The sequence below is a fragment of the Hemicordylus capensis genome, chromosome 16 (assembly GCF_027244095.1).
Source record: "Hemicordylus capensis ecotype Gifberg chromosome 16, rHemCap1.1.pri, whole genome shotgun sequence".
Lineage (NCBI taxonomy): Eukaryota > Metazoa > Chordata > Lepidosauria > Squamata > Cordylidae > Hemicordylus > Hemicordylus capensis.
Window position 1 is genome coordinate 6,365,524 of NC_069672.1, and position 15,997 is coordinate 6,381,520.

The 15,997-nt window shown below is 45.8% G+C and overlaps 1 protein-coding gene across 1 annotated transcript in view; it reads left to right on the forward strand.

Moving 5' to 3' along the window:
* The window catches only part of LOC128338621 (arylacetamide deacetylase-like 4), a 44,175-nt gene extending 28,463 nt beyond the window's left edge, over window positions 1–15,712 (forward strand). Inside the window, exons 4-5 of the mRNA XM_053281343.1 lie at window positions 10,445–10,508; window positions 14,872–15,712. Of these exons, the coding sequence (XP_053137318.1) occupies window positions 10,445–10,508; window positions 14,872–15,712 (905 nt within the window). The remainder of the gene's footprint in view (window positions 1–10,444; window positions 10,509–14,871) is intronic.
* The last annotated feature ends 285 nt before the right edge of the window (window positions 15,713–15,997 follow it).

A 15,997-nucleotide genomic window follows, 5' to 3' on the forward strand; every position in this document is an offset into this window, starting at 1 on the left:
CTAAGGGCCATGAAGATTGTGTTCTCTGTCAGTCTGGCAACGATCCGCTGACAAATGGCAAATGGGAATTCATATCTGAGGAGGTAGTGAGGGTAGGTCCATACTAGCAGGTTGCAAAGAAGAACTGCAACAATGGCCATCCACAGCAGGACCCACAGAAAGTACATTGTCTCCATAGCAAGAGGCTAAGTGGAGAGACAGTCTGTGACTCTGCTTTCTCCAAGGAGTGGCTGCCTCCAGTGTACTTTTATAGAGTCAGGACCCAAGAACACATCTCTCCCGTATCAGAACATCGTGTAACACTAAGGTGCATGTTAATTAGGCTTAATCCTAATTAATTAAGAATTAAGGAATGGGGAACTAATTAGGTCAGAACCTCCCTTGATCAGCATATCTTTTTGGGAAATGACTGATTTCTGCACACCTTTTACTAGAAGATTTCCAAATTTCCTCACCAACTCTATAATTTTCGAATTCTATGGAAAGATGTATTTATTTGCAACAAGAAGTAGTACTGAGACTACTGCACTGACTGGTAGGGATGTGCACAAAATTTGTCAGTCTGGTTCAGTTTTCGCAGTGGTCGTACCGGACTCCAGTCCGGTTCGACCACCGAACAAGCCTGAAATGGTTAGGATTGCCCTTTACCAGTTAAGGGGCTGGGGCTAGGGCTTTCCTAAACCTAGAGGGGGCAAGAAGAGAGTAATTTAGTACTTAAGTGCTAGTCACAACTATGTCAGTGGCTTAAGGTGGGTGCTGTGGGGCCCCCACACTGCCGCCCTGCCCCAGAGTAGCTCTGGCAAGTGGCAGTCCACTTCAGGCCTTCTTCAGCCCGGTTCTGCCCACTGAGCACGTGTGTGGGGATTTTAGTGAACTCTGTGCACACATAGAGGCCATTTCTGTGACCACATGCCCATGCTTCTCTCTGCCTTTTGAAAAGACCGGGGGCGGGGAATGGAGGGGCAGGAATTGTGGTCTCCTCTTTTTGCTACTACATTCCCTATCCCTTGTCCTTCAAAAGGCAGGGGAAGCAGGACCAGATTCCCAGTGGGAAGCATAATGTCAGAGTGGGACTTAGATAAGGAGATAATGCCAGGAGAAGGGGGAACATGGAGAGAGAATGGTGGAGTGAGGAGAGGAGCAGGAAATCGGTGCACCGTTCACAATACACAGCTTGAGTTGGAGGGAAAGGAAAACACTGGAAAGCAAGTCCTATGACAGTTGAAGTGGCTGGATATGTTTAGCCTGGAGAAGGGAAGACTACGGGGAGATCCGACTGTGCCCTGAAGGGCCACACTGAAGGAGAAGCAGGCATGTCCTTGTTCTAATTGAACTTCCGGTTCCTGTACCCTTCACCATTGAAGGGTACATTTCCATCAGTCAGAGGCGGGATAACCTATTTCCATCCCCACACTTCTCTTCAATGCATTTCACTGCAGTCCTTTCTTGCTCCCGAAATGTCAAGGAAGCAAATTGAGGATAGACACTAGGAGGCATTTCCTAAGTGTAATGCCTTCAGCTGCCAGAAGCTCTGCAGGAGAGGGAGAGGCCACTTGTTTTCCAGACAGCCCCCAGGCTGAGAGGCTGGTGCTGTCTGCTGCTATTGAGTGGCTGGCTGCAGGAGAGAAGGAGGGTGAGAGCATCTGCCAGCCCCTGCTTGACTAGGGGACATTGGCCTCTGGCTGTGGCTGCTCTGTGGGGAGTCTGTACAGGATTGGGGCCCAGGAGTGACTCAGCAGTCATACCGTCTGCCCAGAGTGGCTTATAAAGGGACAGTGCTTGTGGCGGAAGGCCTGCCACAGTCGGGGTCGCCACCAAAGGGGGCCACCCCTTTGGGGGAGCCACTTCAGGGGTTAACAAGGGTGCGGGCCAGGCCTCTTGGTCCAGGAACCTTGCGTGTGGTAGTGGTGGTTGAATGGGTGGCTTCTGCTTGAAGCATCCTTTGGGTGAGACACATTTAATGTATATAGGGTTGTCTGGAGACTGGGAAACAGGGGGCATATCCACTAATTATGGGGTTGCAAATCTGGTGGTGGTAGGGAACTGAAGAAGTAATATTGACAGGTCAACTGGCCATTACAGAGGAAGGGCAATCAGAACTCTAATAGCTGTTTCCCCTTCCTGCTGTCCTGCCAACTATTTGACCTTGGGGAGCAGTGCCACCAAGGGTGGCCATGCTCCCGTCTTCCTCACCCTCCTCTGCCTCCCAGCATGTTTGCTGTCAGCTTCGTGTATGGCCAGCCAACCCCCAACTGTTGATCTGCTCACCTCCTGGTCAGGCGAGTGCCCCACCCCACTGGGCATTGTGTGAGAATCCTGAGATGCAGGATTCACCTTTGCTTGTAAAAGGGAAGCCTCACTGGTTTCCCCTTTACTAATATAGTCCTTTGAACTGGGTCAAACCATGTCAAAACCGTATGACCTGGTTGGATTGAACAGGCTGCACCACCAGCCGTTTTGACTGAACCAGTTTGTGGGCTGGTGTTTGGTTCGAATACTATTTGGATTTGCACCAAGCTGCCAAAAATGGTTCCGTGCACACCCCTAGCCACAGCTACTATTTTTCTTTTCGTTTTCCATCTCCATATATTCCCCCCCCCGATGTTCTCCACTGTGCTACAGTATTCTTTATTTCTCTGCCGGTGTAAACAGTTTTGACATAGTGTTCTTGATCCTATCAAATCTCAGCTCTATCTATCAAGTCATCTTGACCTTCCTGTACTAGGAGTACACACCCTTCTTCTTTTTTATTTGCCATACTCTGTCTATTGATCACAAGCCATGGATATGGTGCTCTGATGTCTCTCCTGATATTTTGTTAGGCAATCCCATAACTCCCTCAGTTGCCAACACCCCAGAACTCATGGGGCAATAAAGATGCTACATATCTCATCTGGATGAAAGGAACATATCTTTTATTGATCATGGGGGTGGAGAAGGGCCTCCTTTTCGCCCTGTGATTGGAGTCTTTGTTTTGAATCTTACTCTCCATTTCCTCAAAAACTGCAAGTTACCTGCAGCCTGTATTTTTCACACCTGACCAGCTGGGATGATGGTCATCTTGGGAGGCATTAAAAGTCATGGGTGCAAATGGAAGAATGTCTCCTTCCTTTGATCTGCATATTGCTGTAATGAGTGGCACAGCGGGGAAATGCTTGGCTAACAAGGAGAAGCTTGCCTGTTAAAATCCCTGCTGGTACTATATTGGGCAACAGTGATATAGGAAGATGCTGAAAGGCATCATCTCATACTGCATGGGAGATGGCAATGGTAAACCCCTCCTGTATTCTACCAAAAGAAAACCACAGGGCTCTATGGGCACAAGTCAAAATAGACTTGACAGCACACTTCATCTCTGCTAACCTCATTTAAGGGGAGAGCTGCTTTGGCGGGCTAGCCACCTCCATTCTCATGATGGAAGGAACCCGGGATGGGTTTCCTTAGCCCAGTTTTCCTCCATTGTGTGAATAGCCTCTACTAGCGCTTGGGAGATTTTCCTTGGTTAAGCATATAACCCTGGGTTAGAGTCAGATAAAACAGGTTTGGAAACTTGTGTGAAGAGGCTTACTGTGTCCAGTTTTGGGAAATGAATTCTGAGATAAATGATGGACTGTAGTTGGTTCGGTGGAGGACAAGAAAGATGGTGTAGGATCTGAACACCAAGTCCTGTGAGGAACGGTTAAAGGAGCTGGTTATATTTATCCTGGGGAGAAGAAGGCTAAGGGGAGAGATGAGCACCATCTTCAGATACCTGCAGGAAATAGGAGTGGACTTGTTCCCTGTTGCTCCTCAGGGCAGGACTAGAAACAGGACACAGAAACAGAGCTGCCGGACAGCAACGGGGACAATAGCAACGGGGATGGGCAGCTGGCCTGCTGGCCGGGAGTTTACGGCTGCAGCAGGTGGGCAAACAAGAGCTCCAGATGGTGTGTGGGAGAGCAAGGAGGCAATGGTGGTGGAGGTGGGTGGGGAGGAGGAGACGGAGGTGGGCATGGACGGGGAGTAAATTGTGGCTTGAGCAGGTGGGGACTTGGAGGAAACTGCGGGGGAGGCAGGTGGGCGAGGAGGAAGGAATGGAAGGAAACAGGAGTGGGGAGACAGGGCAGGCGGGAGAAAACTGCAGTGGTGAAGGGCTGGGGGGAAGAAGGAAATGGCCGGCTGGGGAGAACTAGAGACACAGGTGCTCTGTGTCTGGCCTAGCTAGTTGCTTTTAATTTTCTTCCAATAACCCCCTTTTTGTTAATTAAACTCTCTCTCAAGCCGGTTTCTTGAGTTCAGATGCTTGCATAAATTAAAACTGCTTGGAACAGTCTCCCTTTTGAGCTAAATTCCTGACATCGCCCATGTTGGAAGTTAAAGGACTTTGCGCTGTCTCTTTGCCTCAGACAGTGGAGGACAGATTAGTAAGTCAGAGGGCTAGAGCGTCGACATTGGTCATCCCTTCTCCACTGCTCTGATGCTATCCCTTTGAAATGTAGATTGCTACTCTTGCTACTCGCTTTGCACTTCCTCTTCCTTCTCTTCCTGTTCCTTCTACCTTGCAATATGCAAGCCTCTCTCCCTGCACCATATGTGCAGAGAGGATGCAGAATCCATCTGCATCCAGCTAGATAGATAGATTAGAGATCCTAACTCTTCACTTTCCTATCTAGAATGGAGTTCCTTAATGAATTGGCTCCAAGTTACTTTACTCTCAGCAAACACGCATGCTTAACTAAATTTCTGCTGTGTTGTGCCTCTGTGCACTCTGCTATAATGAGAAGAATTCTCTCACCACAGAGAATTTCCAACAGCCCAAACTTGGGGGTGATGACCAATCACCCTTGAGGCAGTTCCATCAGCAACTTGGACTGGAAGGTCCTCAGTTGCAGGATGGAAGTGGGATTGGAAACTACCACTCATGTTATTTTATACTGTTGGGAATTTTATTTTATTCAGATTTTATTTATTTAAAATTTTTATGCATGATACTCTTACTGTACGAGTTCTATTGCAGTTTCTTGAGATGCTTGTGATGTATAGTTTTGTGTGTGGTTTTGTTGTATTGAGAGGCCATTGGCTGTAATAATAAAATACATAAATAAATAAATTTTATACTGTAAATTTTATAGCAATGCTAGTTTAAAACTAATTTCTCTTCTTTGGGGGAAGTTTCTAGATCACTCTGATGAATTTTATTTAGAGTTTTTGTTATCTAACTTTTGCAAAGAGATCACTTTCTTTTTTTTTCTTTTTTCTTTTCCCAATAACTTTATATTCAATTTTTCCACAACATCACACACAGACAGAAAAAAAACCAAACCAAAAAAAGAGAAAAAAAGGAAAAAATAGAAAACAATAATAAGAGAAAAAATGGTCTTTCATCTCATCATTAGAACAAGTATCAATACCCAAGTCTTGCCTGTAACCTAATCGTTCTCCCCCAGTTAAATCATACAAAAGTCAGCTCTAGGGCATTTTTGAAACATTTTTGTTACCACTCAAAAGCCTGATACAAATCTATTTTATAATGTGTTTTTAGGTAAATAAGAAGAGGGTCCCACTCCCATTTAAATGCTTCAAAAGTATTTCTTAATAATGCCGTTAGCTTTGCCATTTCTGAAGCTCTAGCGTTTTAATATCCAGTCTTCTTTACTTGGGCAATCGATATCTTTCCATTTGTATGCAAGTGTCAATCTTGCTGGTGCTGTTAAATACATAAAAAGGATCCAGTATTTTCTAGGCAGTGAGCTATTATCAATTCCTAGTAATATTGTTTCTGGGCTCTTAGGGAAAGTCATTTTAAACACAATTCTTCCACTTAATGATAAATTCAATCTATTCCATCTACATAAGTCTTTATTTCCTCCCAGGTTTTAATATAATTATTTTGAAACAATAAAGCATTATTTGTTGTAAAGTAACTCCTAGGTATTTTACCTTTCCCCCCACATTGAAACTACATCTCAAAACAAAATTTTCAATATATTCTTTGTTCATATTTTTAATTAATACCTTTGTCTTATCCTTATTTATATAGAACCCTGCCAAACTACCATATGATTCTAATATTTCCAGTAATGTATCGAGTGACTATAGAGGATCTTGTAAGAACAAAATTATATCATCTGCAAAGGCTCTTAATTTGTATCTGTCATGGTGGGTAGAGGGGACACCGTAAAGAAAGCATGAATGAATGTCTGAGCCAAGGCAATCATGGCATCTTCCGACACATGCAGGCCTTCTATCCCAGCTCTGACTGATACATCCTGATAATTGTATGCCCAGTTTTGATTGTGTAATGATATCTTTTAGGGATGGGGTAGAAACAGCTGATTTTCATGCAGGTGGTCTCAGGTTCCATCCCTCTTGGCGTCTCCGGGTAGGGCTGGGTAAGAGCCTGCCTGAAACACTGGAGAGCCGAAGACAGTACTAAGCCTCTTTACACAAGTGCCTAAACCTGGGATTTCTGCCTCCAAACCAGGGTTGCATGCTCATGTGAAGCAGGGCAAAAAGCCCATGCCCTGACAGACTGAATCTGGGTAACCCTGCTTCTTGCCCTCAATCTTAACCCAGGTTAGTGAAGAGCAGGGGCCCCGGGACCAAGGGATGTGATTGTGACATCCACACTTTCCCCTGTGTTGGCAAGTACTGTCTGCCATGTTTGATTGAGAGTACTGTGGCTGGAGGGGCTGTGAGCAGTGAATGTGCCACTCTGCACAGCGTACTCTATGAGAGATTCCCCATGCATCTTTGCTTCCTATGCTGTCCTATACAGGAGATGGTTCATAGTGGCAGCAAGCATCTTGGAAAATCCTGTATTTTTTCTGTTATTTATGTGTGCCTTTCTGAAATAGGCAGGCAGAGCTCCTCTTGGAATTTCAGAACGCATCTGTTCTCTGCTTCTTTAGCTCGTCACTGCTTTTCTTGTGGCACATATAGATTTATTTACTTTTACAGGTATAGCCTGTGCTTCTTCCAAAAAGCCCAGAGTGGTGCACATGGATACATTTATCCACAAAGGTGCAGAGGAGGTGGGAAAGGGTCTGAGGGTGAATCAGCATGTGTGGGGCCTCCCTAACATTTCAAATAAATAAATAATGCAAAGGATGGTGGCGCTCTCTCTCTCTCTCTCTCTCTCTCTCTCTCTCTCTCCAGACATGAAAAATGGATGAGGGAAGCTGTATACAAACTACAGTATAAAACTGAAAGGTGTTGGGTTCTACAAAGTAGGGATGTGCACAAATTGATTTTTTAAAATTTGATTTGTGCTCGTAACAAATCAACCCTTCCAGGTGAACCCGGTAGTTCCAAGGCAGCTAGCCCATCTAATTCTCCCTTCCCTTACATGAGGTTAACAGAGCGAGAGTTCTGTTAACCTCATTTTTTTGCTCGTGTGCCGCTGCGGTGCACAGCGGCACACCAGTAGATCCCAGACCAGGAGGCTGCAGCCAGCATCCCGGCCTCGGGGGTCTCTCCACCATGCCCCGGACACTTCCAGGGGCCAAACTAAGCCTGCTCTCCCTGCAGTCCTGCCAGAAGCTCTTCTCACTGATCGTGAGAAGAGCTTCATTGCCTGCCTATTAGGATTTGTATTGCCAGGTTGAAGGCTTTAAATGCTATGCATGCCTACTTAGAAGCAAGCACTGTTGGTTTCAATCAGATCTTCTCTCAAATAAGTCTGTACAGAATTGCAGCCTTAATTAAAACCCTGTGCATTTTTAAAAATTTATTTATTTATTTATTTATTTATTTATTGTTCTATATGCTTTTTGTTCAAGTAGAATAGTCAGGTGAAGATATTGCCCCAACTATTGTTGGTAGATTTCCAGAGCAAATACAACTCATATCTGGAAGGGCAGTATATAAATCAAATAAATAACAAGAGTGAGCACTCTGCTCTGTGTCAGGCTTCGAGGATTTCTGAGCACGGACATTTCTTTCTTCCAATTCAAACAGGACTATACAGCATGGAAAATGGGCCTCTGCAATCACCACACTGTGACGAGGTTTCTCTGTAAGGGATTCCCCATCTTCAAACAAGATCCGAAGCTTCATATCACGCAATCCCGGTTTGACGGTGTGCCTGTGAAGCTGTGCCAGTCACGGGGAGACCACACCAAGCATCAAAGAGGAATTCTCTTCTTTCACGGAGGAATTTGCATCTGGAATGTCATTAGTAAGGAAAGGAGTCTAATTAAAAGCATTTATTATGGCTGCTATATGCCCATTGTAATAAATGTCGAATATGGTGAATGTGATATGATACTGAATGTGATATTTTGGTTTTGACCTTCAAAGCCTTGCGGGGTTTGGCACCTGTTTACCGACAGACCCGCCTCTCCCATCCAGTTACACCCCGTCCGGTCAGATCTGCTCAGATGGCCCTTTTGTAGGTCCCCGATTTCCGAGAGGTTTGGGGCACTAGAACCCGTGAAAGGGCCTTCTCGGGTGCCGCCCCACTTCTCTGGAATTCCTTTCCCTGCAGATTCGTTTAGCTCCTTCCTTGTCGGTTTTTAAATCTTTATTGAAGACTTTTCTTTTGCGCCAGGCTTTTACCCTGAAGTTTATCTATCCCCCCCACCCCGTTAGTTACTTTAGTTTTATTTAGGATGCAATTTTGATGCTGTCTTGTTTTGCATGTTTTTGTACACTGCCCAGAGTCTTTGGAGTGGGCGGTATATCAAATGTTCCAAATAAATAAATAAATAAATAAATAAATAAATAAATAAATAAATATTCCAGCCTATGCCGAACCAGGCCCGGTTCAGCTCAGCTCGAGATGAAGCTGAACATCCGGGCCGATTTCGGGCCAGTCTGTGGTTCCAAGGAATGTTAATTTTTTCGGGGGGAGAGGCAGACTTACCCCCACTGAGGGCTTCTGCAGCCCTGATGAGGGGGTATGGTGGTCCCTCCACCCGTCACCGGCCTGCCCCCAGGTCTCCCCAAGGATGGACTTGCCCATTTTAGGCCCTTGGCATCCACAACCACGGGCATGTAAATGGCTTGTGCACATGTGTGGTAGCCTCGCAAATGGCCACCACATGCTCAGAGAGTCCTGAAATAGGCTGGGGTTGGCCAGCGGGGGGAGGGGGAGACACGGAGATCACTCCGTGGCTACAGCAGCACCCCCCAAGTCCATGGAAGCCCTCAGTGTCAGTAAGTCCAACTTCTCCCCCCTCAAATACTTAATATCCCTGGAACCCCCAAAGCTGGTCCGGGGAGTTGGGGAGGAGTCAGCTGTCATAGTGTATGTTGGCACCAACGATGATGGGAAATGCAATCAGGAGGTCCTGAAAGCCCAATTTAGGCTGTTAGGTAGCACATCGAAGCCCAGGAACCCAAAGGAAGCATTCTCAGAAATGCTACCTGTTCCACATTCAAGAGAAGAACTGAGGGTTTTCAGTGCGTGGATGAGATGGTGCTACCCACAGGAGGGGGATGTGTATATTAAAAACACCACCGCCACCGCCACCAAGGAAAGGTAACACCAGGTCCGGGAGACTGACAGCATGGCTACAATACAAAGTAAATCCAAGGAAGCTATAAAGGGTTAGAATACATCCTTCAGAAATTGGAAGGCCTGCCCAAATGAAGAGAACCGAAAGGAACACAAACTCAGGCCACAGAAATGTAGGGTGACAATGAGGGAAGCAAAAGGAGAGTCTGAGGAACATTTTTAACTAAAAGCATCAAGCGAAACAATAAAAATTTATTTAAACAGTTTAGGAATTAATGGACATTTCTCTAAATGGAGGGGAGTAAGAATTGGGGTCCCCAAGGGATCTTTACTGGGACTGTTGCTTTTTAATTTATCATAAATGATGTAGAAGTTGGGGTAAGCTGTTAGGTGGCCAAATTTGCAGATGACACAAAACTATTGTGGGTAAAAGAGATTGCAAGGAGCTCCAAAAGGATCTTTCCAAGCTGGGGAGTGGGCAACAAAATGGCAAATGCAGATCATTGTTAACAAGTGTAAAGTGATGCATATTGGGGCAAAAAACCCCAAACCACCACCAACTTCACATATATACTGATGGGATCTGTGCTGTCACTGATGGACCAGGAGAGGGATCTTGGAGTCATGGTGGACAGCCCGTTGAAAATGTCAACTCAATGGAAAAGTCTCTCAATGGCTCGCAAAGGTCTCGCAAAGGTCTCAGTGAAAAAGGTCTCTCAGTGGCTACTGGTCTGAGGCTTATAGGCCACCTCCAGCTTCAGAGGCAGGATGCATCTAGATACCAGTTTCAGGGGAGTAACAGTAGGAGAGAGGGCATGCCCTCAGCTCTTGCCTGTGGCATCTGGTGGGCCACTGTGTGAAACAGGATGCTGGACTAGATGGGCCTTGGCCCTGACCCTTTAGGGCTATTCCAATTTCTGAATGTTGCATTCATATTGAGCGATATGGAGAGGAATCCTCTGATGATGGCCAACATACTGACTCCGGTCTGTTTGCACTCCCCAGATATCTACGAAAGGGTCTGCCGCTATCTTGCCAGAGAAAGTGCCTCATTTGTTGTGTCTGTCGAGTAAGTGAGTTCGGTTTGCTTCATTACTTATTTCAGGCTTAATTAGAATATGATGAAAGCTCATAAGTGTTCCTAGTGGCTTGCTGTTCCCTCAGAGTTCTCCTGTCTCCACCTTTCCTATCTTGTCCGCCAGACAGGAGAGTGGGGACAATGGAGCAAGAGGGGATGAACATCCCTCGGCCGGCAAGGTTGGATGGATTCCAAGGCACCCCCTGACCCTCAGATGGTGCAGCCCCTTGCCCTCTCCTGCACCCAGCCAGGGAAGTGCTCACTGGAGTCCATCTCTCTCTCCTCCCCAGTAGGGGTGTGTACTAAACGGTTCTGTTAGGGCTTGTCCACTGCTATGGGAAAGGATCCATTTAGACAATCTCGCCATCCTCTGCAGCTGGTGGTCCATTGAATTGCTGGCTGGGCTGGTGGGGGAGGAAACTTTGACATTTGGGGTGTTTCAATGAAAAACTGACTGGAGAGGATGGAGAGAGGGTCTGGGTGGCTAATCCCCCTGCATCTGACATCAGAAGCAGGGGGAGTGTGTGGAGTTTGAGGAGACAGAGAAAGAAATTCCCAGTCCCAGAAATTCAACAAGCTGCTGACTTGGGAAACTCTGCAGGGGCTGATTGGCCCCATACCTGGTACTCTCCACTCCCCTTGTGTCTGACATCAGACACAGGGGGCATGGCTTGGTTTCATGTGATTTGGGATAACAGAAGAAGGGGAGTCCCCAGCAGGACTTCATCCTCCAGCCACCAGCGAGCTCCCTACTCAAGATGTTTATGAATCATAGCCGGCTGGTTGAATGAATCAAATCAAATATTGGCAAAAATATTGTGTAATTCACCCATAGGGAATGATGGGGAATTCAAATCATCCCATTATTAATCATGGCTTGGTCCGAGGCATACCAAAGTGGGTTGGGTAGTACAGTGTGATGAGTGCTACCTACCACCCAAACCACAAAAGAAATGGGCAAGTGGGTGGTTTTTAATTTTCTTAAAGGATCCTAGGGAGTTTGAGGGGAAATTTGAAAAGGTTTGGAAGACTGCAGAACAGAAGCACACACAATCTCTCCTCCCAGTACAGAACACCACATTTTGCCAAACACACAGTCTAAAGATGGCCAAAAAAGAATCACTGACCCAGAATCTACTGTCAGCCACAGTCCCTATGCTGCAGTAGCATCAGTGGCACAAGTTGCTCTTTTACACACAATTAGGACTCTGTCCTCATTTGCAACAGCTGCCACAGCAGCACCCTTAGCAGCCAGAAAGCATAGCAATGAGCTCAACTAAAGCAGCTTTTCCAGCAATATTTTGAGAAGTTCACCTTGCAATGCAGAATATTTACAGATTGCACAGCAGACCAGAGCAGTAAGTGAAGCACAAGTTACTCTCAAAGTGAGATATGGAGCTCATCTCACAGCAGTCACCAAGAAAATGAGAGAGAGAGAGAGCTCACAGAAACTGTCTATTTCTCACCAACACCATCTCAAAAACAGACAAAACCATAACTCAAGGAAGGTAAGAAGGCACCTAAGTTCTGCCTTTGTCAATCTGAGATCCAGCAAAACCAGATAGCAGCAATAGGAAGGTGGAATAGCAATATACTCAGTGCTGAGAAAAGAAAACCACACAATTAAATCCCTTAATTCCTTCCTCCTCTCCTGAAGTAAGGCTTCACTCTGCCTCCGTCCCTTTGAATACATTTTGAAATGCCCTCCTTTTTGTTCCCCCTTTGTCAATCTGAGAGCAAAATAGTCAGAGCAGCAATAGGTAGCATAGCATGAACTCAGTGCTGATAAAAGAAATCCCCAAAATCAGACCTTCCTTCCTTCCTTCCTCCTTTCCTGAAGATCTTGTATGTAAACTTGTATGGTTTTGTTGGACTCTCAGAGACGTAACCTTTCTGTTTCTACTTGTAATACTAATAAAAGCATTTTTTTCTAAAAAAAGGAGGGGGGGGGAAGCTGGCTTAAGGAGACTTTCTCTTTCAGCTGCCTCCTGGTCTGCTGTTTGAGGATTCTACTCCCAGAATTGTGAAGTGCGGGCAAAGCAACCTGAGAAAAGACAGAAGGGGGACGGAGATGATGCAGCACCAAACAGTCAGAACAAAAGAGGGGGAACAAATTCCCAGGGGTGTTAAATGGATGTCAATGAATGGTTTATTGCCTTGTATGCTTTGAGCATCGAATGCTCTTCTTCAGAGGCAACTGCATTTCTCATATCTTTCTGGGGATTGTGTCCCACACCAGCAGGAATATTTTAGGTTAGAGTCAGCTTGCTTGTTATTTAACCTCGTTCAGATATGACAGTAGGGAGCTCAGCCAGAATTTTGACTGTTGGGGATCCCATCTGTTGTGTTTGAACACATTCCGATAATTCACAATTGTGGATATTTTGGGTCCAGCCATGGACATTTCGGGTCCAGACATGAAGGAACATGTGGATTTTTAATTTCAATAGAAAACAGCCCTGGTGCTGTTGCTGCTGTTTGCTGACAGTGTGTGCAAGATCACACATACAGTGGGATGTAAAATTAGTGAAAGCACCATTGTACTGGATTAAATATTCACAAATGGAGTTGTGTGACCGTGCAGCCTTTATATATCCTTGCTGCACGGTTGCACATTTCCATTTGTGCACGTGCCCCAAAATGGGCCTCTTGTGCAACTCCACAGATGTTATGACCCACCATAGATGCATAGCATTGCACACTATGTCAGCTGTTATTATTATAAGTATTTATATACCACTTTGCAGCCCCCCCCCACCGCCACAAAAGTCCCAAATGCTTTACATATTTATTTATTATTTATTTATTATTAAAACTTTTATACCGCCCTTCCAAAAGGCTCAGGGCGGTTTACATTAAAACACCATTAAAATCAATTAATAATTAAAACAAAAATTATAAAGCATAAAAATAATTAACAATTAAAAACATCGTAAAACAACAATTAAATAATCAGAAGGATTTAAAAACAAGTTTTAAAAAGCGGAGAGAGCCTGGTTGAAGAGATGTGTTTTCAGGTGTTTTTTGAAAAATGCCAGAGATGCAGAGGATCATATCTCGGCAAGGAGCACATTCCACAATCTCGGGGCAGCAGCTGAGAAGGCCCGTCTCTGTGTAGCCACCAAACGCGTTGGGGGCAAGAGGAGACGGACCTCCTCAAGTGACTTGAATGGGCGGTGGGGCTCATAGCGGAGAAGACGCTCTCTTAAATACCCAGGGCCTAAGCCATTTAGGGCTTTATAAGTTATAACTAGCACTTTGTATTTTGCCCGGGAAACTATTGGCAGCCAGTGTAACTCCATCAGCAAAGGAGTAATGTGGTCTCTCCGAGATGACTCAGAGACCAACATGGCTGCCGCATTCTGAACAAACTGAAGTTTCCGGACTACGTACAAAGGCAGCCCCACGTAGAGCACATTACAGAAGTCCAGTCTGGAGGTTACCAACAAATGTACCACTGTTTTAAGGTCATTGATCTTGAGAAACGGGCACTGCTGGCGTATCAGCTGGAGCTGGTAAAAAGCACCCCTGGCCACCGCCTCAACATGAGAAACCAAGGAGAGATGTTGATCCAGAAGTACTCCCAGATTGCGAACCTGTTCCTTTGGGGAAGTGTGACCCCGTCTAGAACAGGCAGATCAAAATCATCTCTAGACTTCCGACCCCACACAATAAGTACCTCCATCTTATCTGGATTCAGCTTCAGTTTATTCTCCCTCATCCAGCCCATTACTGCTTCCAGGCAGGCATTTAGGGAGGATATGCCAACTCCTGAAGAAGTTGACACGGAGAAATAGATCTGGGTGTCATCAGCATACTGGTAACACCCAGCTCCAAATCCCCTGATGATCTCTCCCAGCGGTTTCATGTAGATGTTAAAAAGCACTGGAGAAAGTATGGAGCCTTGAGGGACACCATACCTAAGCTCAGATTTTGAAGAACTACGGTCTCCAATTGACACAATCTGGAATCTGTCCGAGAAGTAGGAGCGGAACCACTGTAAAACAGTGCCTCCCATCCCCAACACCCTCAGACGTTCCAGAAGGATACTATGGTTGATAGTATCAAAAGCCACCGAGAGACCCAAGAGGATCACACTTCCTCTGTCCATTGCCAGTTGGAGATCATAGACAAAGAAATAAGTTTGCTCCCTGTCCCCAAAGGGTTCACAATTTGCTCTGGCTGCTCTGGGTCTGTGGGATCAAGGTGACTCTCATTGGGGCTGGGATTCTTGGCTAGCACCACAGCCTTGCACTAATGTGATGGGTTTGTTTGTACAAGTGCTGCAGTGTCAAGTGTCAAGCCGGTGATTCTAGGAGCAAATGAGGCATGATGCGTGTTTGTGTTGGTCCAGGTACCGTCTAGCTCCTGAGCACCCTTATCCTGCACAGTTTGAAGACTGCCTGAAGGCTACCATTCACCTTTTGAAAAATGCAAAGGAATACGGGGTGGATCCTGACTGTATCGTAATTAGCGGAGATAGTTCAGGGGCTACACTTGCCGCTGCCGTCTGCCAAGAGTTGGTCAAGAGAACTGACCTCCCCAAAGTGCGGGCCCAAATCTTGCTGCACCCTTTTCTGCAGGCGGTAGATTTTAATTTACCATCATATCAGCAAAATGCTTTTGCGCCCATGATATCCAAAAATACAATACTGAAAGTTGGGTTGAAGTATCTAGGAAAAGACTGGTCACTTCTGCAGGTAGCTATGAAGGGCTCCCATGTTCCTGAGGACATGAGAATCAAGTGGAAGACCTGGATAAATCCAGACCATATCCCAAAAAGATTCAAAAGCAGAGGATATAAGCCTGCACCACCAACTCCTTTCTCCCCCAAAGTCTTAGAACAATCCAATGAGTTTTTTGACACCACCTTTTCCCCACTTCTAGCTGAAGACGACATCATTAGCCAGCTCCCAGAAACGTACATTCTAACCTGTGAATATGATGTACTAAGAGATGATGGACTGCTGTACAAAAAGAGGCTAGAAGATGCGGGCATTGGTGTGGCTTGGGAGCACCTTGAAGATGCATTCCATGGAATAGTCTTTGTCCTTGAAATTCCGGTGTTTCCTTTTTCCTGTGTGACAAGAAAACTTGACTTTGTAGTAAAGTTCATAAAAGGTCTTCCTGTTTCAGGGGAAATCTCTTTGGCAGGAGGAGTCAAAGCTTTCACCAAGGGAGGAGGAGGACTCTAGCAAGCCCCCTCCCGGGAGGACTGACTACTCTTCAGTCCTTAGGAGGCTCTCTCAGCCCTCCCTTGAGATGCCACCAGGGAGGGAACTTGGAACTGTTCAATGGGAAGTGGTTGAATGATCTGGGTATTTTTATCCTGGGGAAGAGAAGACCAGAGTCCTATTAAGACATGGGCAGAAAAAAGCCCTGTTAATGGTTACAGCACCAAAGCCAGCCGGAAATCCACCCCACCCACCCACCCGCAATAACATAACTCACCCTCTCGATCTTGGTGCTCATGGTTACAG